Here is a 21,063-nt window from a genome sequence, read left to right as displayed (position 1 = left end):
GATTATTTCATCCACAGTAGGGAAGCTTTCATCCTCTGCAACAATTGCTTCCCCTTCATCATGAGAGGGCATGTCCACTAATAATGGAACCGGGTTAGAGGTCCCCTCAGGGTTGGAAGATGCACTAGCCATCTTTTGTTACGTATATGCGAAGGAATTACAAGCACAGAGGAAGTGATAATGGCGAAAGTTGTTGAAAACAGGGAAAAACAAGGATGCAAGAGCATAGAGAAGAAGAAAGTAAAGCCTGGAGATGTGAATGCTTGAAAATGCATCAAATCAAATGGGAGGTTCTCATCCCTATTTATAAGAACACATGCACCCTAATCAAGGAGAAAAAGTATCGCTGCACTAATTTCGAAATGGCAGGGACGCGCGAAACGACGTAATGTATCAAAAAAATGTGCAATAATGATGCATGATGTCATTCTAAACCGATGTAACGGTCGGTTGTGGCTCACATAGTGCCACGTCATCACCTCGTTGTGAACGTTATTATTTGACATGCCCGCCTAAATTTCTCAAGCTGCAACTATTGAAGTCCACCCATCAAGTTCGTCCTAAAAATAACCTCGATAAGCGGAGGGACTAACTGTATGGGTCAAAATCCAACTAAGGGAATCCAACACGAGGAGAGATTATTAGAGGTGATTAGGTCGAGGTCGAATGAAGATTAATGGAACTTACTGTCGAGCTGTCGATTATGGTCGAGGTCAAGTGTTCAACGCAACAGTAACGACTAGTTTTGTAATAAGATATTTGGGAGAATATTCTATTGAATATTCCATTGAATATTATCTGCACTTGTATTTTTAGGTCAGATTAGGAGCATGTCTCATGTAAATAGGAAGAGAGAGAAAAGGTAAGGGGCATGTATTATTGATTTTGATATGAACTCTCTTGAAAAGTTGACTCTTTAGATAAATACAAAAGAGATTCGATTCGTTATTTATTCTATACTTTTCATATCAGATCCGAAAAAGTCTCCAATATTCCCATAGTTGTTTGTCTTACATCATTATCAGAAAGAGGAATCATCCACCTCACTCATATTGGGTGAATCATTCTCTCTATTTACATTTAGCGTCATTTATTGTTATTTATTGCTTATAATTATTCTCATCCGATCAATAACCGTAACATTTAATATGTATTGCAATAAATCTAATCTGACGTGGTCCCACGTTATCAGCATAAACCGCTTTTGGATCTAAAGTCAATATTTTTAACTAGGATTAACCACTTATCTTTTTATTTAATTAGTTTAACCAAAGATTTATATTTTTTGGTCAAACAATTGTCATGTATATCTTTTACCAATACAATTATAACAAGTTAATAATGACATACAAAAATTTATTTGTGCACAGAAAAGTTAAAAAGATATTTATAAATTATTGAATACAGAAAGGGAGAATTACACATAAGTACAATTCATACACACACATTGCAACTGAGTAGCTCATTTATAACTTTTCAAATCTATAGCCCAAAGACAATAGGCCCAAATCCGAAAATCGAGCATTTTTTCACACAATCAACATTTTTACGGTCAATGCTATTCAACATTCCTATTGTTGAGGAGATTATGTACTCATCTCCAACCAAAATCAGTATTTTACTATTACCTTTATGAGATAATTAATAAAAATATATTTAAATATAAAAAGAGAAAGAAAAAAAGAAGAACTAGTAGCGTTTTCCCCTTTTGTTAGTTGCAGAGAATTTGCTGGATTTCAATTGAATAGTTACTAAACATATAATATATGAATATAAAAGTAGAAGAAATCGATTAAACAATTAGTAAAATATACATTCATTTATAAACAAACAAATAAAAATAATTTTCACTGATTTTTTGCTTTGTCAATGGTAGAACAAATGGTAATTCCTTCTTATACAAAAATCATTTCTAGATTTTAGTTATTTATTTATTTTCTTCAATGATGCCATTAATAGAATTTAACCCAAAATAGAGAATAAGTTAAAAACAAGTAAATGAGGTTGTCCAGCTTGAGAAAAGGTAAGAAAACACACAAAAATTTAATTTCGTCGGTGAACATTCTTATACACTGGTATATACATATTTATACAAAATTATATACACTTATACTTATTTATACAATATATATACACTCGTATTTATAATGTCTAAACAATGTACTTATGTTGTATAATTGTGTAAAATACCTTTTAGGTACCATTACACCTCAATTTTAACACCAAAATCATGAAGAAGAAGAAGTTAGTAATCCATCAAATAGGTGCAAATATTGTATCAGCTTGGTCTAATAGTATATAAGAGATTTTTATATACCCATATACACTATTATACAATATTATACATTGTCATACCAATGAATCCTATGAATGGAGCTTCACAAGTTCTTCTTCTTTTTCTTCTTTCTTAAGCCTCTTCTAAAATTTAACTTAAATATAGCTCAAATCTGATTCAAATTGCTTCAAATTTAAGCTTTGAACTCCTCTTGATGTTTTAAATCGATTGGAACAACAACCAATATTGTTTTCAAGCAAACCCAATAACACCCATTTCAAAAAATCTCAAATCTTAGATCTGAGTTTGCTATCAAACTCAAAATCTCATATATGGTTCAAACTTAAAGCTTCAACCTTCAATGGAGTTTTTTTTATTCAATCAAATTTTAGATTTGAGAAACTTGAGCTCCAATAATGGAGGTTTTATGATTATATACGCTGAAAGGAGAGAATACTACACCTAGTAGGAAGGATGAGGCAAATTTGTAACTGTACAACTTCAAATCTTGTTCAAAGATCCAACTTCGCACTTGAAGTTGAAGTGTGCTTATATGATATGGCAGAATACGCATAGAAAAGAGATATTAAGAAGCTTATGTGGGTTATGGACTATAGAGGAATTGAGTCTTTAATGTTGAGCTAAATAATTTGAAAAAATTCTTTTAGGTTATATACAATCTGGGCCAAATAAGAATGTGTTTCTTTAGTGTCCTTTTTTTTAAACTAGAAACGCAAATTCCTGTTATGTGTCTCTCCTCTTTTAGCTGCATTTTCTCTGAATTAGGGGTGGGCATCGGTCGGTTATTATAAAAATACGGTTCGGTTAATCGGTTTTGTAATATTAATAACCAAATCAAACCAAAGTATTTACGGTTCGATGCGATTTTTTCAAAGTTCGGTTCGATTATTTCCGGTTTATATTTTCGGTTTCAAACGGTTGTAGACTCGTAGGAACAACAAAGTATGTCCTTATATAATTATGTACAATACAATGTCTAAAGACTCCTATAAATAATGTGTATTGTGGCAATTCATTCCCCCTCACCAATTATAGCGTTTAGGCACAATGTAGTATGGAACACCAGTAACTTTTCAAATACCAAAATATTTGGCATACAACAGAAAGATATAGACGTGAAGGTTTATGTTCCCTTTGGCATACCAGAATGAGAAAACTATAGTTCCCTTTGACATACCAGAATGAGAAAACGAAAGGAGCAATGCATATTGCATTGTGCTGGGGCAGTGGCAAAAACAGATAATAAACTGCTCAACAGTGACAAACTTGTCCAAAAACAGTTTAACATCTAGCAAATCTAGCAGCTACCAAAGTCCAAAATAAGTCTAAAAATACCATCACCAAATAACAAAACAGTGGCAAACTAGTCACAACCCATAAGCCACAAAATAAGTCTAGAAAATGATACTTAAAGTCTAACATACGGAATCACTGGATGAGGATTGAGACACTTCTTAATATGCTTCACTAAGCACATGGTGCCAACATACTTTGGATGACAATTATAAACTCGACCACAATGAAGACACTTTGCTTTGCGGACTTCTTCATTTGCTTCAACTAGCTCAAAATGTTCCCAAATAGGCGATCTAGCTTTAGGACTACGAGGCATAGTTGAACCTACAAAAAAAGATCACAAGTTAATAAAATATTTTTAATTATAAATAACAAAAAAATACCATAAAATAAGCAAATTCTTAAACCTACCACTTGTTCAAACTATGCATCAACAATGCTAATATTTCTTTCAATAATGCAAGTTTCTCTTCCGTTCGTTGCCATATCTAAATATAATTTGATAACGTGTGTCATATAAACTTACAAAGCAAACTAATTTTTACTAAAACACTCATAAAACGGAAAATCTTACCAAGTTCAATTTGCTCAAGAAACTCCAAATCTTCTTCAACATTAATAGGAGTATCGTCACATCTAAACTAATCTTGAACACAAACAAGACTTTGCACCAACCGAGAAGTCAATGAACTCTTAAATGAATCAAGAATGCGGCCGCCGGTGCTAAATGCACATTCCGATGCAACACTTGAAATTGGAATGGCTAATACATCACGAGCTAGCTCAGATAGAACAGGAAATCGAGGCGCATTAATTTTCCACCAATCTAAGATTTTCAAGTCATCAGAATCATCAGACAATGGCTCTTGTCCTTCACCAATATATCTTTCCAACTCAGATTTAGCACCTACACTTCCGGAGTCTTCCTTTTGCCTTTTCAACAATTGCTTTGTTCTCACAGATTTTGTTCTCACATTCACACCAGATGAATTGGATGTATCATCAGATGAAGTAGATTTAGATGGAGATGATTGAAGACAACATCCTTTGGAATATTTTTTTTGATACTCCTCAAACAAAGAATTCAAATTAACATCCACTTCGGCAATTAATTTCTTCCCTGGTTCCTTCCCAAACATTCCTCAAGTGCAAAACCAACATACTCAAATTTGTTATGAGGGTCTAATACAGAAGCAATGAAAATCATTTTACTCATCTTTTGAGGTTCACCCAATATTTTTTAAACCTCTCTGCCATCTTACTCAAATTAGTATCATCACTAGCTAAACAAGTTTTCAAATGACTATCAAGCTCACATATATCCTCAAAATGACAATTAGAAGTGACATAACGTGAGCCTGAAACTTTTTCGGTGAGCTCGTGAAATCTTTCAAGAAACTTTATCACATTTCTCACATTCACCCAATCATCACATATAAATAGACCTACAACATTCCCATCCTCACAAACATGTGTACAAAGATGAGTTGAAAATCCATCATCAAAAAGATGAAGTTTGTCAAAGGCCTTCTCAAAGTTTTGCGCCGTTTCCAACATCAAGTAGGTGGAATTCCACCTAGTAGGAACATCCAAACACAATATTTTGCTACATTCTACCTCTTGATGTGCACAACATTCCCTAAACTTTAAGGTCCTTTGTGGAGATGATCTCACATACCTCACAGCTTATCTAACACGTTTTACAGAAACATCAATTTCCTTCAAACCATCTTGCACAATTAGATTTAAGTATGTGAGCCATGCATCTCACATGAAGATGCTTACCACCCATCGAATTAGTTTTCCACATATCTAATTGTTTAGATAATTCTTTGACCGCGACATCATTTGAAGAAGCATTATCAATAATAACAGTGAATACCTTATCCAATTTCCATTCAAGCAAACAATTAGCAATAACTTTTGCCATTTCGTCACCCTAGGGCAAAAATTTAATATTCTTTTATGCAACACTCAATCTCTATCAATAGAATGATCCGTCAAACACATATAGTTAATTCTTTGTAACGAAGTCCATGTGTCTGTGGTAAGGCAAATTTTTGGTTTTACATCTCTGAAATTTTTCATTAATTTAAGCCTCTCTTCATTGTAAACTTGAAAACAATCCCTTATAATTGTCCTACGAGAAGGAACATTAAATAGAGGTTGGGCTATGCTCATAAACTTCTTAAAGCCTTTCTTTTCAACAAAGCTAAAAGGTAATTCCTCCATAATTACCATCTCAACTAAAGCCCTCCTAACTAGTTCTTGATCAAATTTCCAAAGCACCCCACCATTAATTTGCTCATCCTTTTGTAAACACAATTGTGTTTGAGTATTATCAACTTTTCGTGGTATTTTTGGACACTTCTTTAAATGAGTATTCAATGATGTTGTTCCATTCAATCATGAATTAGCCTTATAATCACGACCACAATGTTTACACTTTGCTCTATCACCTCCATAAGCGTCTTTAAACTTTTCAAAATGATCCCAAGCAATTGGTCTAGATTGTACAGATTTTCTTTTTTTTTGGGTCTTGACTAGTTTCAACTGAAATTGTAGGTGAAGAAGTAGGTTCGCTTTCAGATGAACCCACCTCACTTACTCTACTTTCAACTTCTGCCATCTATAGAAAATCGAATGAAAATAGAATTAAGGTCGGAACTGCTATAAGTTTATAACAAATAGAACAACAGAGTAATTCAGTCAAATTATACAAATAGAACAACCTTAGACATATTACAGAATTGGATAAAATGCATGGATTTATGCCATATTTCATCTTTAAAGGCAAGCAACAGATAGGACATTAAACTTGAACTAAGTTGTCCCAACACTATGATTAATGTGTGTGTGTGTGCGTGACTACAAGGAAATTTTTCCGGCAATAGCTAGCTAGTTTCTTTTACGAAGTTAGTTTCAATTAGAAACTGTTACCTAGCTACAAGAAGTCGCACTAACCTGAGGAAGAAGGCGTCACAGTGAAGCTGAGGAAGAAGGCAGCAGTCACCTGAGGAAGAAGGCGTCACAGTGGAGCTGAGGAAGAAGGCAACAGTCGCAGTGTGGCACAGAGCTGAGGAAGAAGCCAGCAGTCGCAACTCGCAAGACTCGCAAAACCCTAAGTCTAATTTTTGATGGGAAATAACGTAAGTGAGTCACTTGGGTGGGGTGGGATTCAAAGGTATTTGGGCTTCAGAGTTCAGCGGCTTCAGCCTAAGAATATAAGTGATAAGACTATTAATTAAGTTTTGAACTAATACCCAAAAGTTCGGTTTTTCGGTTTAACCGAAAACCGCAATACTAAAACCGTAAACCGCACCGAAAAATCAAAAATTAATAATTTTAAAACCGTGCATCGACCGAAAAACCAATTAAACCGAAATCGAAAACCCGAAATTCACGGTTCGGCCTATTTTTTCGGTTCGGTCGGTATTATGTCCACCCCTACTCTGAATACCAAAAATTTCAATACCATTCAAAAGTCGTCCACTATATTCACAGCTGACCAACCCCCCACGTCCCACCCACCCCCGGCCCAACCCCCTCCAATTTTCTTATGCAGCAAAGACTCTCTCTATCTAGAATGGTAGTATTCCCTTGATTTTCTTCAGCCCTCAAATTTTGAATTTTTTTTTCCCAAGACTTTTCCATTCTTCCTTCTTTAGTAAGCTCTTTCAGCTATTTTGACTATATTCAGATCTCAGCTATTTCCCCCTTCTTTACTTCTTCCTTTTTCTTCCTTCTGAATTTCTTTGAGAACAGTAACAAAACACTTTTGCTGAAATGGGTAGCCGTTATGATAGCAATCCGTTTGCTGAAGAAGAAGAAGTTAACCCCTTTGCTGTATGCTCCTTTCTCTTCTATATTTTATACTCCCATTTATGTACCTCTTTCCTTTTAGTCTGTCTCAATAAGATTAATACCTTTCTTTTTGGTGGGGTGGGGGAGATAATTTCATGTATGTGGAACTAAAGTTGAAGTCTTTTTGCTGATGGGTGTGAATTGGTTGATTTCTTGATAGTGTAATGCTTGAAATTGACTTTCGCTGAATTGGGTATTTGAGTTTTTAATCTTGTTTGTGCCATGATGTAAGTGTATGTGGAGGTTAACCCTTTTGCTGTAAGCTCCTTTTCTTGTTAATATCATATATATCTTTTGTGGTTTATTTCTGAAAATTATGATGCATTTTATGTATGTGGAACTAAAGATCAAGATTTTATCCTAATGTGTATGTGAATTGACTGATTTCTTGATAGTGTAAGACATGAATTTGACTCTGTCGGAATTGAGTATTTGGGGTTTCATTCATAGTTTCATGTGTTTTGAACTAAAGTTGAAGTTCTTTTCCTGATGGGTATAAGTGAATTGACTGAGTTCTTGATAGAGTAGGACTTGAAACTGACTTTGCCTGAATTGTGCGTTTGGGGTTTCAATCTTTTGTCTCATAATTTCATGTGTGGGGTACTAAAGTTCAAGTCTTTTTCCAATTGGGTAATTGAATTGACTGATTTCTATCTAGTGTAAGACTTGAAATTGACTTCGTCTGAATTGGATATTTGGGGTGTTAATCTTTTTTGTGTCATGATATAAGTGTATACCGAGGTTCATGTTTAAAACTGATTGCTTTAGTGTTCATTTTCTGTCTTGTTCTTTGTGGATGATTCAGCATAACTTGGCATCTGTTTGAAATTGTTGTGTGACTTGTTGGCCATAAAGCTTGAGCTAGGTTCTGCTAATTTCGCTGCCTCTAGAGTTCTTGGTTCTGTTGATGATTTTGCCTGAAGCTGTCTTATCTTTGGAAAGGGGTTTAGAAATCTTTGTCAAAGAGTTACTCGTTACCCAAGGGTATGGCCTAGTGGTCAATGAAGTGAGGAGAACCATGAGGCCTCGTGTTCAAATCCCAACAGACACACAAAATGCCAGGTGATTTCTGCCTAAGCCTTGGTGGGTAGAGTTATCCGATACCTGTACTGGTGGGAGATAATAGGTACCCAGTGGAATACTCGAGATGAGCGCAAGCTTGGCCTGGACACCACCGTCATAAAAATGAAATGGTTGTGTTTGGCCAATGATTGTTGGAGGTTGGTCAGTTCCACATTTTATAAGAATATGAGCAAAAGGTCCTGTAACTGTAATTTTTCCTACTGGATGATAAAAATGCTCCCAGACACTGTTCCCGAGATCCTTCTCTCCTACTTTCTAGGATTGTAGAACAACCTTTTTCGGTGGATTTAGTTGTCGGAAAACATCCCTTTCTTCTTAAAACTCCGATATTAGTTTTCACCCACTGTGAAGACTATTAAACCGATACTTTTCTTTGACTTTATAGCAGGAAAACAAGACTAGAAATGGGGGAAAACAGAATTTATTTCAATGCTGGTTTTAAATCTTTTGACATTATCAGATGGCACTCCAACAAAGACACATGGTTTGACTGGGTGGAAAGAAGTCGAAACATGATGAGACGATCAACAATGAGCGAAAAGATTATGGAATGGATCTGTTTTGTACTCAAAGAGGCTTCAAAAGACCAAAAGAATATAGTAAGGAGATGGAAAACAAAGGACAGAATTTCAGAATACTTCTGTACTAGGAAGTACAATGAACATGGGAGATATATGAGCATCTTGTCATTACAAGGGCTAGCTAGTTCAGTTATTTATTATTATTCCTGTGTCAGTCATAAATGTAGGATGGAAGGATGTAGCATTTAAGGTAGAAAGTTTCATTAAATGTGAAGCTCAATTAATTATCCCAGCCCCACCCAGAATTACTGAAGCAAACTATCCATATGCCAAAGCAGTTAAAGAGAGTAAATGGCAACCTAACATTCCTCATGGAGTTCAGGGCAACACTTTAAATGGAACTATAAAGATCGCGGAAATACCTGGAGTGAAGGATAATGAACTTCTGAAAAGATGCGTCATTGGATATTTTGGGAAGGAAGTCAAGGAGAGACCCACCCTAGCAAATATCAGAAGATGGGTTTCTGTCGCATGGAGCAAAGCTTTTGGGGTGAATATATATGACATGGCTGGGGACTTGTATCTCTTCGAGTTCCCAAACAGGAACATGGCTGAACAAATCATTCAAGGAGAATGGAGATGGAAGAACCAAAGGTTTTTTCTAGAATGGCGGAACCCCATTGCTGGTTGTATTCCCAACTCTCTTCCTGTTAAAACTACTTGGATCAGAGCCATGGGAGTACCTATGCACTTGTGGTCACAAAAGATTTTCAAAGAAATAGGTGAACTTTGTGGTGGGTGGATAGCTACCGAGGAAGAGACAGAACTCAAGAATCATATAAAGTGGGCTAGGATCGAAATTGCTGGAGACGGTCGGAATATTCCATCAAAGGTTATCATAGAAAGAGAAGGGGTAAAAAATTTTATTCCAATCTGGGCGGAAAAGCAAACTCGATTTGAGTTAAGCTCGTCGGAAAAGGTAGAGTCGCCGGAGTCTCTCAAGGCTACTGGAATATTCATTGGGTCGAAACCATTGAAAGACCTAAGGGTAAAGACCCCCTGTGTAATTAATGGGAAGGACAGTCAACTGGCTGTGAACATTGGAAGCAGTAAAAGCTGCTTTGAATTTATTATGGAGGCACGTGCCAGGCATGCATATGGGGTAGGGGAAAGAAATTTGTTGGGCTCTTCTAGGGTTGGGCCAGTATCAACATTTGAGCCTGATTTTTCAGCCCAAGTCATTTTTAATGACTTTCAACAAAGCCCCTCTGAAGACTTAACTTATGACTGTTGCTTAGAAGAACTGAAGATTGTATCTAACGTAAACCAGCCCCCCTCTCTAAAAAGTCAACCGTCAACTGGATTTTCAGGGGCACGAAGAAGAAGCATTGGAGCTTCTAATGCAAATCGACAGTTGTAGACAAAGTAGAAGGATGGAATCAGATTCAGAAATCAAAAAGAATAGATTTAAAGGTAAGAAAGAGTTGAAAGATCTAGTTTCTTTTGATGTCAAGTTCAAAAGTAATGGAAAAAGAAGTAGGGGGGAACATTCTGCCAATTATTGAATTATGCTGATTAATTTAGTATCATGGAATGTCAGGGGTTTGAACGATTTGGCTAAGAGGAGGATTATAAAAAGTTTGGTGAGGGAGTGGAAGACAGATATTATATGCTTTCAGGAAACAAAATTAGAAGGGATATAAAGGAGGTTATTAGTCAGGTTTGGGGAGGGAGATGGGTGAGGTATGCATGTATGGAAGCCAGTGGTACTAGAGGGGGTATTGCAATGTTATGGGATTGTAGAGTTTGGGAAGGTGAGGTGTTACAAATAGGAGCTTATACTCTGACATGTAAATTCAAGGCTCTTTGCAAAATTCCGCATGTCATATCACAGAGTATATGCTCCTAATTGCGACATTGAGAGGAAAGCTGTATGGGGGAAATAGGTGCAGTAAGAGGATTGATGGAAGGGCCATGAGCTGTTTGTGGTGACTTCAATGTCACTAGATTTCCCTCAGAAAAACGGAATTGCAACAGAAGGTCTAGAGCTATGGTGGAGTTCTCAGATTTTATCGAAGACATGGAACTTATTGATCTCCAATTAGAAGGGGGAACTTATACTTGGTTCGAAGGAGATAATCAGATCATAACATCCAGAATTGACAGAATCTTAATTCCAGAAGATTGGGATGACAGATTCTGGAACATAAAACAAGTAGTCCTACAAAGGCTGATATTAGACCATGTTCCTATCTCACTACAATGTGGGTCTTGGGAGCAAACCAAATCCTACTTTAAGTTTGATAACGGGTGGTTGAATACTGAAGGCTTTGTAGATAGGATCAAAGAATGGTGGACCTCTTTCGATTTTCACGGGAGGCCAGATTATGTGTTAGCATGCAAACTCAAAGCTTTAAAGGGCAAACTCAGAGAATGGAGCAAAAGTAGCCAAGGAAACTTGGGGGCTCAAAGAACCGAGCTTCTAAAATATTTGGCAGTCTTTGATGCCATTCAAGATACAAGAGCGTTGACTAAGGAGGAATCTGTGAGGAAGGCTTCTACCCTCATGGAATATGAGGTACATCTGAAAAATGAAGAAGCTGCATGAAGGCAAAGATCTAGGGCTCTGTGGCCTAAGGAAGGAGACACGAACGCTAAGTTTTTTCACCAAACTGCTAATGCGCGTAAAAGATGCAACAACATTGATCAACTAGTGGTGAATGATGAAACAATTGAGGAACCAAGGAGAATCAAGCTTGATCACATTGAATTCTACAAGAATCTTTATTCAGTAACAATGGAATGGAGACCTGAAGTCAATTTCAACAACTGCCCCAGAATATCAGAAGAAGAAAAAGAGCTTTTACAAAGCAACTTTGAAGAACAAGAAGTGCTATCTTGTTTGAAGCTATGTGCAATAGATAAGGCTCCAGGGCCTGATGGATACACTATGGGTTTCTTTATCAAATGTTGGGACATTTTGAAACAAGATATCATAGAGGCTCTCCATAATTTACATTCTCAGGAACTTTTTGAAAGAAGTTTCAATGCAACATACATAGCCTTGATTCCTAAGAAGATTGGCGCCAATGAACTCAGGGACTTCAGGCCTATAAGCTTAATAGGCGGCTTTTATAAGCTGCTTTCGAAGATTCTAACAGAGAGACTCAAAAGGGTGATTAACAAATTGGTGGGTGCACAGCAGATGGCTTTTATCAAAGAAGGACAAATAATGGATGTTGTTCTAATAGCCAATGAAGCAGTAGATTCAAGAAACAAACTAAAAAACCAGGAATTTTGTGCAAACTAGATATTGAGAAGGCATACGATCATGTGAATTGGAGATTCTTGTTGAAAATGCTGGAACTAATTGGCTTTGGGAAGAAATGGATCAACTGGATGAGAGCTTGCATATCTTCAGTTAAATTCTCCATTCTCATTAATGGATCTCCAAAAGGTTTCTTCTCTGCACACAGAGGGCTCAGGCAAGGAGATCCCCTATCTCCTTTTCTCTTCATAATTGCTATGGAGGGGCTGAACAATATGATCAAAACTGCAAAAATCAATGGATGGATCAAAGGGTTCGAGGTAGCAAGAAGGGGCAACAACAATCTGGAGATTACACATCTCCAATATGTTGGCGACACTCTAATTTTTTGTGATGCAAAAGAAGAACAATTGAGGTATTTGAGAATCATCCTGGTCTTGTTTGAAGGTACTTCAGGATTGCATATCAATTGGAAAAACAGTCATCTGTATCCAATCAATGATGTGCCTGAGATAGAGCAACTATCATTGATTTTGGGAGGTGTAGTAGGATCTCTTCCTGTTATCTATCTGGGCATGCCTTTAGGTGCTAAGTCCAAGTCCAAGGAGATATGGAATACAGTCATTGAAAAATGTGAGAAGTTATCCAGATGGAAAGCTCAGTACCTTTCTATGGGAGGAAGATTGATTCTGATCAATTCAGTATTTGACTCACTTCCTACATACATGATGTCACTCTTTCCCATCCCTGTAAGTGTTATTCAGAGATTGGATAGTCTCAGAAGATCTTTCCTTTGGCAAGGAAACAAAGAAAAAAGGGGTATCACCTAGTGAAATGGAAATCTCTGACGATTGGCAAAAACAAAGGTGGGCTAAGCATCAGGAACTTAAAAAATCAAAACAAGGCTCTTAAGATGAAGTGGTTATGGAGATTCTCTCAAGAACCTCAATCCCTATGGAGTAATGTCATCAAAGCTAAGTATGGAGGGGAAAACAGCTGGGTTTCAAAGGAAGTCAATACAACATATGGGGTTAGTTTATGGAGATCCATCAGAACACTCTGGCCTATAGTGAAGAGCCAATCCTGCATCAGAGTGAAGAGTGGTACCAAAACTTCTTTCTAGAAGGATAATTGGATGGGATCTGGAAGCTTGATGGAACTATTTCCTGATATGTATGGTTTAGGTCAACACCAGCAAGAGACAATAGCTGAAATGTGGACCCCTCAAGGCTGGGATCTGATACTTAGAAGAAGGGTGAATGACTGGGAGCTGACGAGGTTGACTGAACTTTACAAGCAACTGGAAGCATTCAAAGGCCTTCAGAATGGTAGGGATGCACTATGGTGGAAGGGCGACAACAGAGGAATCTACAAGGTAAATGAGGCTTACAAGATGCTTAATCATACTAATGTACAGATCACTAATTGGCCATGGAAACACATCTGGAAAGTTAAGATACCTTACAAGGTATCTTGTTTCACGTGGTTACTTGCAAAGGAGGCAGTCTTGACCCAGGATAATCTTATGAAGAGAGAGATCCCACTGTGCTCTAGGTGTTTTTTATGTGGGGAAACAGTTGAGACAGTTAGTCATCTATTTCTACACTGCAGGATCACATATCAACTACGGAAGATATTCATTAACCTCAGAGGTATTTCATGGACAATGCCCTCTAAGATTACTGAAGTGCTCACTAGTTGGGATGAAACTTCAACATTAAGAAGAGATAGATGGAGGACTGTCCCCGCATGTATATGGTGGACAATATGGAAGGAGAGAAACTCTAGATGTTTTGAGGATAGTAGCAATTCAATACAGAAGATCAAAATGAATTGTGTCCTACTTTTTTATTTTTGGTGTAAACAAAAGTGGCCAGAAGATACTGTATCGATCCTAGAAGTCCTAGAATACTGCTAGGATTGTAGCTCAGTAGTCTATCCTTTTGCATATTGTAAATATGGTTTCAGTACAACCTATGTACTGTTATATATCAATACACACAAATGTTACCTTCTCAAAAAAAATACCTAACCAAGTGCGTTGATTCACCACACAAAATTTCTACCTTGTTCGCTAGTACAAGTACTAAATATCAGAATGTCACTGTTAGTGGATAAGGAACTTCATAAGGCATGCATAATTCCAATCCCAATGCCTAATTCTCATTAGAGTTGACAAGTAAATGCAATTTAACAGAAAAAAATCAGCGTAAATAGTAATATTTCTAATCATGAACACGGTTTTGGAAAATCTTGGACAAATTCTACCAATCTTATCTGAACCTTCTAATCCTTGATACTATATGTTATTATGTTATTGAATGTAAAATCTTTTATGTATAATTACGAAACTACATGAAATGATGTCTTTGCATCATATTGATTGGCTTATTGCTGGATGTATTATCTTTTCCCGCGATCTCCTTTGCCTGAATATCAATTATGACTTAAAAGCCATGTGTTAAAGCAGATATTTTTTCCAGGTCTTGTAAGTTGGCCAATTTATCTTCTGATATATCTTTTGCAGGATGGAGGAGGAAAATCAGGGCAATCAAAATTTAGTGGAGGCACGTTTTATACCACAGTAAGTTAGACGGGCAGTCCCTACCTTCTACCTGTGTCCGTCTTTGTCTGTCTGTTTTATGGAAATTGTGTACTACGTATATTTAGTGAGAGTTTGTTTTCGCTGATCCCAACTAGTTTGGGACTGTAGGTTAGTTGATGGATTAAGATTTGCTTGCAAAATGTATGCCAAATTCAGAGCAGCATCATACTAAGGCATTTCATCATCATAAATATCAAAAGTACTCAATAAATGTACAAAAAACGTCGAAGTTCCGCTATTTTGTATAATGGATTCCTTTGCTCTCAAACTTGATCTTCTATTTCTTTCCTTCCATATGGTTCACATTAGAGCTAGACAAATTACTTTGCAAGCTCGACTTTTGTGCTTCTCTTCTGTATTTCCAAACTGCTAACATTTCATGTACAGTGCTCTAGCTCCACAATTTTCTAATGAAGAGATTTTTTCCCCCTCAAATTCTGTAGATATCATATTTGAACCCTTATCTTGATCCATGCTAATAAATATGTCATCTTTTCACTTTTCAGAGTACTGCGAGTGTTCCTCCAGCGACAAACTCAAGACTTTCACCCCTTCCGCATGAACCTGCTGATTTCTATGATCGTGATGCGCCTATTGATATTCCTCTTGATAGTGCTGCGGTACTTTCAACATTTGAATTTGTTGAATGTGATTAGATATTTACCCAGTTTATCTTATTTAATATCTATTACTATGATTTGTTTATAGGACTTGAAAAAGAAAGAGAAGGAACTCCAGGCTAAGGAGAATGAATTGCGAAGGAGGGAACAGGTACACATTGTAAATGAACTGAATTTGTGATAGTGCTGGGTCTTTTTCTGGAACCATGTTTCTTGATTAGCTTTCAACCAGTTCTTCTTTTAACAATATTAAAAGTTATTTCTTCTATAGGTTTTTTCCCCCTATTCGTAATCCCTGGATTGTTTTTGGATGTCCACATTAGGATTCTTTTTCGTCCTTGCTCTCTTTTAGAGCTTGTAATACCATGGGGGAAGTGACCAAATTGCAAGCTTGTTCTGCAAAATAGTTTAAAGAATAAATAATACAGTTTTTTCTTGCAGATTTCGCCTTTTCTATGAAATTATGCTTACTCTTTTGTTGTGTTGTAATGCTTGTGACTAAGTTGGCTCCTAATACATTCCATTAAGCAATACAGCATGGAGGTTCGATGCTGAGTTTTGATTTGTTTCATTTGTCGTCAAGCCTCCTATGCTGGCTGTAACTTGTCATAATTCTTTTCTGTAACTTGTATTCACGGCCTCTTATATTGGTCCTAAAGCTTAAAATGGGAGACAAAGTCAGCTTCCAATATCGATCCTATCCCATATTTACCAGCAAAAAGATGGGACAATCATCCCCTGGTCTCTAAATTGCATTATTAATATGTGTTTTGTGGATGAGTCTCTTTTGGCTTTTATTCTTCTTCCACCAGTTGAAATCAGTGTTGACCTTGAGACATTGCAAGTGGTAAAATATTAGTCCCTTCTGTCCCCAGCAGCTCATGTTTGCTTGTGGTACAAATGTCATTATTCCCTGATTTGGTTTGTTGATGTCGTGCAGGAATTAAGACGAAAAGAAGAGGCTGCTGCAAGAGGTATTTCCTTTTCTCCTGTATTAATCCACTTATCTCTTGTATCCTTTTACAACCTCTAGATTTAAACGTGGGGCTATTTCAGTCTTGTGATTTTGTAGACATCTAAACGAGGAACTTAAAAGGGAAAAAAAATCCAAGTCCACACGAAGAAATAGAGCTGACTAAACTTTTCTGATTTTTCATTCTTATCATGGTCATTGTCTTATTTCCTTCTCCTATGATATCCATTGTGTCTGTCCATATTTAATTACGATGGTGTAGCCATAAGTAGCGTGGATTTTATGGTTTTCCTGAGTATTTATAAGCTTACTTTAAAATTTACATGGTTCAGATAATTTAATGCAGTACATTACTAAGTCCCTCTATTCTCTCTGATTTGCAGCTGGTATTGTTATTGAGGCGAAAAATTGGCCTCCATTCTTCCCAATTATCCATCATGACATTGCAAATGAAATACCTGTTCATTTGCAAAGGCTGCAATATGTCGCATTTACTACCTTGTTGGGTACGTCAACTTTGCCTCATTATATGTTTGTTTCTTCTAGTTTGAAGCACCTTATGAGACACTTCCTACTTTTTTATTTTTCCTGTCATGCAACATTTAAGGCTTAATATCTATTGCATTGGAAAAATTAACAATCAAGCATGTTTTCTTTTCTCAGGATAAGTAAACTTGGGACCTAAAGCTGTATTTGGCTTCCATTTGATACATTTAATTTACTTAGTTACGATGTTTTTCAGAAGTAAAATGTCTTGTCTTTTTTCTTTATAGTAAATTTTTTTTGGAAAGAGCCTGTTTCAGTTTTTTTTCCCCGAGTTTCCTGCAAGACCTTCAAGTAATTAAATACAAAATTTAGAAAGATCCTGTTTCAATCTCTATAGCAAGAAAACTTAGATTTGATAGTCTCTGTCTCTTTTCTCTTGACCAGCAGTTTAACTATTACTCCCTCTGTCCCAATTTATGTGGCACTATTTGACTTGTCACAAAGTTCAATAAATGAAAACTTTTGAAATTTGAGGTCTAAAATAAGTCGTAGACATTTGTGTAGCCGTAAATCATCTCGTTGAATATTTTCTTTTGATGAACCGCACCAATCAAAACAAGCGTTGTGAGCATTTGGTTATTTCATTCACAGAATAAACTGCTTGACGTGTTATAGCTTAGGATATCTCTGTCTATAAAAGTTGTGGTGTACATATGCTTGCTTTTTCGCTTTTTTACATCCGTGAGATTTTTATTGCTCCTTTCCTGATTAGATAAACGATGATGGTGACAGGACTTTTTGCATGCCTTTTATGGAACATCATAGCAACCACTACAGCATGGATTAAAGAAGGAGGTTTGTCTGATTCAGCATGTTCCTTTTCCGTAGATGTTATCACTTATTGCTATAGCGTCCTAACTTTTTGTTTTTGGCTTTAGACGTAAAAATCTGGTTCCTTTCTATTATTTACTTCATATCGGGGGTTCCAGGAGCCTATGTACTGTGGTATCGTCCACTTTATCGTGCTTTCAGGTATATGATCCTTTCTTTTGGAGAACTAAACATACTTTCCGAATTAAATCAACCACTTTCTGAATGCAATATTACAGATTGTAAAATGAACTTTGGTTATGTAGCTGTAGTATCATATTTAACAAGTTTGATAGTGTGGCAGAAAGCTTGTCCATTATTAAGATCTTGTAGGTTGGTCAATGATAATATGCATGGGCGAAGCCAGGGGCAGAAAGGGGTTCGTCCGAACCCTCTTCGCCGGAAAATGATACTATATGTACTAGGTCAAATTTTTTTTTTGTCTATAGTATATGTTGGAAACCCCTTAACTTCTTCATATGTTGACTTCTTTTATTTTTTGAACTCCTTTATTGAAATTTATGGCTCCACCACTGATAATATGTATCCTGGATCACAGTCTTAAAAGTTTGTCTAGGCTTTTAATTCCCTGTTATGCTATTCCACTTTTTGGTTCCTTTCTTTATGGGACTAACCCAAATATTGTCACAGAACTGAGGGTGCAATGAAGTTTGCATGGTTTTTCTTGTTTTACTTGGTAAGTTCTGTATAATTGTTTTTCTTTATCTCCGATCTAAATTGGTGAATGCAACGATATGTCTTATATTTTGCTTCTGTGTACAGCTTCACATTGCATTCTGCATCTTTGCTGCTGTTGCTCCTCCAGTAGTTTTCAGAGGAAAATCACTTACGTAAGAATCTTACATTTGACTTTATAGAAAGTAGTGTAAATGCATTCCTTAGATTTCCTTTCTGATGCTGAACTTAACTTCTAGTCCCATATAGAAGAAAATGAGGACGGATAATGAGTTTAGTTATTAGTTATTGCTCAGTTTGAACATCTTAATCTAATTCATGTAACTTGTACCAACAAGTTTTAGCCCTTCCTATTAGCTAATTGCTTTTAGGGGCCCGTTTGGCCATGAAAAAAATCACTTTTTTCCGAAATCAGTGTTTGGTCATGAAAATTCCAAATCCAACTTGAAGTTGAATTCCAGATTCAAAAAAAATCCAAAAAACTGTTTTTGACAATTTTCACTCCAAATCACTCACAATAATTCAAAAACAACTCCAATTTATATTCATGTTCAAAAACAACTCCAATTTTCAAACAATCAGACCTCTCTAAAAACATCTCCATATAACAGTCATTCACGATAAAAGTCAAGTTTTTTTCGGGACCAATTTTTCAGTTCTGTTATAATACATGTCCTCTAAAACAGCACGTCACTATAGCAGCCAAAAAATGTCGGAACAAACGAGGTTTGTTGTTATAGATAGATTTGACTGTACCATTTTCAACTTGAAAAAATATTTTACTTGTTTTCCGGAATGTCACAATTCTTATGTCCAAATCACGAGATTTCTCGGGATTTCCTTTAAGTTGTTGCTACTTATTATCTATTTCTGTGATCTGACCTTTTACAATTTGTTGGAACAGAGGCATTCTACCTGCGGTAGATCTCATCGGCAAACAAGTACTTGTTGGGGTACGTTTTCAACATGCTATTCAGCATATTCCACAGCATCTCCAACATACTCCCTCCTCCCCGCCCCTTCATTAATTTCGACAAGAAAAATAGAAAAGGAAAAAAAAAACTGCTTAAGTAGTCATCTGAAGTTTGACTATTAACATGACTTTTATTCTCTGGCCTTTAGGTTTTCTATTTCATCGGTTTCGGTCTATTTTGTCTTGAATCAGTATTGAGCATCTGGGTTATTCAGGTATGACTTCCCTCTTTATCTGATTTTTCCACACTAAGTTTTATTCTAGTCATCTTAGGGAGTGAGAGACGTAACATTTTTGTTCATTGCGATCTCATTATGCAGCAAGTATACATGTATTTCCGAGGAAGTGGTAAAGCTGCAGAGATGAAGCGCGAAGCTGCTAGAGGGGCGTTGAGAGCAGCAATATAATCGTGAATCGCGGGTGAGGTGTAGCAGATATAGAATTTGGTCACTTCAGTCCGGCAGATATGCTTGTTTCATATTTTTGAGTTATCATTCCTGTGATGTATGTCTTCATTTATACTACTTTGACCACAATGATTTTAGAAAAAATATAGAGATCTTTGTAAATCTGGCAAAAACAATCTTTGCGTATGTAAATCTCGCTTTTTAGCCTTTCTATTTTTTGGCATACCCTTCTGGCTCTGTAGGACTAATCAAAGTTATATTGAACATTTATATTAATTAACTATGATATAGTGATAACACCGTATTCATTAGTTTGGACTAAAAACAAGTTACGATAAAATAAAATTCCGCCATATGCATTGGGGATCTTGGCGTAACTGGTAAAGTTGTTGTCATGTCACCAGGAGGTCGAGGGTTAGAGCCGTGAAAACAGCCTCTTGTAGAAATAGACCCTTGTGGTCCGATCCTTCTCCGAACCCCGCGCATGGCGGGAGTATAGTGCACCGTCCTTTTTATGCGTTGGAGACCGCACAGCCATGTAAATTTCTTTCTATAGCAGTATGTCGATGTTTTATCATGGCTGAACAATTATATCCGCTTGGTTTTGCCTTTGAAAAATATAAATAGTTGGTTTATATACTTTTCTAAAATATGTTTTATATTAAGGTCAGACTGATTATAATTGAGTAGTTGGTGTATACTCAATAATCGAGTTATCCACGTACTCCAAGTGTAGGAACCAACACATTCACGCGGTTTGCTTAATTGTCATGTCTCATGGAGATGAAATTTAGTTAAAAGGTAGTAGTGGGATGGATATGATTTTCATCCTAATTACTGTGTCAAAGTATGTAACGATAATTTATATATTGATTTGGTGTAAACATTAAAGGTGTTAAGAGGTAGTAAGTGACACAATATGTAACGATAATTTATATATTGATTTGGTGTAAACATTAAAGGTGTTAAAAGGCAGTAAGTAAATCGTAGCCCGACAAGAAGTTTCTATTCTTCATTTGCCTCAATGGGGGGCAACTCAATCTTAGGTTAAGCTAACTTTATAAAATTTCTTCCTCGAATTAAAGGCAAATTGACTATACCATTA

The 21,063-nt window shown here is 36.4% G+C and overlaps 1 protein-coding gene across 1 annotated transcript; it reads left to right on the top strand.

Annotated features, from left to right (window-relative positions):
• The first annotated feature begins 7,178 nt into the window (after positions 1-7,178).
• Positions 7,179-20,171, top strand: LOC107795847 (secretory carrier-associated membrane protein 3). Its single transcript, XM_075256073.1, has 13 exons — positions 7,179-7,438; positions 14,856-14,912; positions 15,440-15,553; positions 15,642-15,704; positions 16,494-16,527; positions 16,910-17,032; positions 17,805-17,867; positions 17,951-18,044; positions 18,534-18,579; positions 18,666-18,733; positions 19,483-19,531; positions 19,701-19,766; positions 19,872-20,171. Exons 1-13 carry the CDS (start codon positions 7,379-7,381, stop codon positions 19,956-19,958), a joined length of 924 nt encoding a protein of 307 aa, XP_075112174.1. The 5' UTR covers positions 7,179-7,378; the 3' UTR covers positions 19,959-20,171.
• Positions 20,172-21,063: the final 892 nt, after the last annotated feature.

The sequence above is a fragment of the Nicotiana tabacum genome, chromosome 1, assembly GCF_000715075.1.
Source record: "Nicotiana tabacum cultivar K326 chromosome 1, ASM71507v2, whole genome shotgun sequence".
Classification (NCBI taxonomy): Eukaryota; Viridiplantae; Streptophyta; class Magnoliopsida; order Solanales; family Solanaceae; genus Nicotiana; species Nicotiana tabacum.
Note: the sequence above shows the minus strand (reverse complement) of the source record. Positions and strands in the feature narration are given on the sequence as shown.

Bases quoted from the DNA above. Each gene is read 5' to 3' on its own strand.
- LOC107795847 (XM_075256073.1), top strand. From the start codon at position 7,379: ATGGGTAGCCGTTATGATAGCAATCCGTTTGCTGAAGAAGAAGAAGTT. The intron at 14,913-15,439 runs GTAAGTTAGACG...TTCACTTTTCAG, and splicing joins GAGGCACGTTTTATACCACA to AGTACTGCGAGTGTTCCTCC. The intron at 16,528-16,909 runs GTATTTCCTTTT...TCTGATTTGCAG, and splicing joins AGAAGAGGCTGCTGCAAGAG to CTGGTATTGTTATTGAGGCG.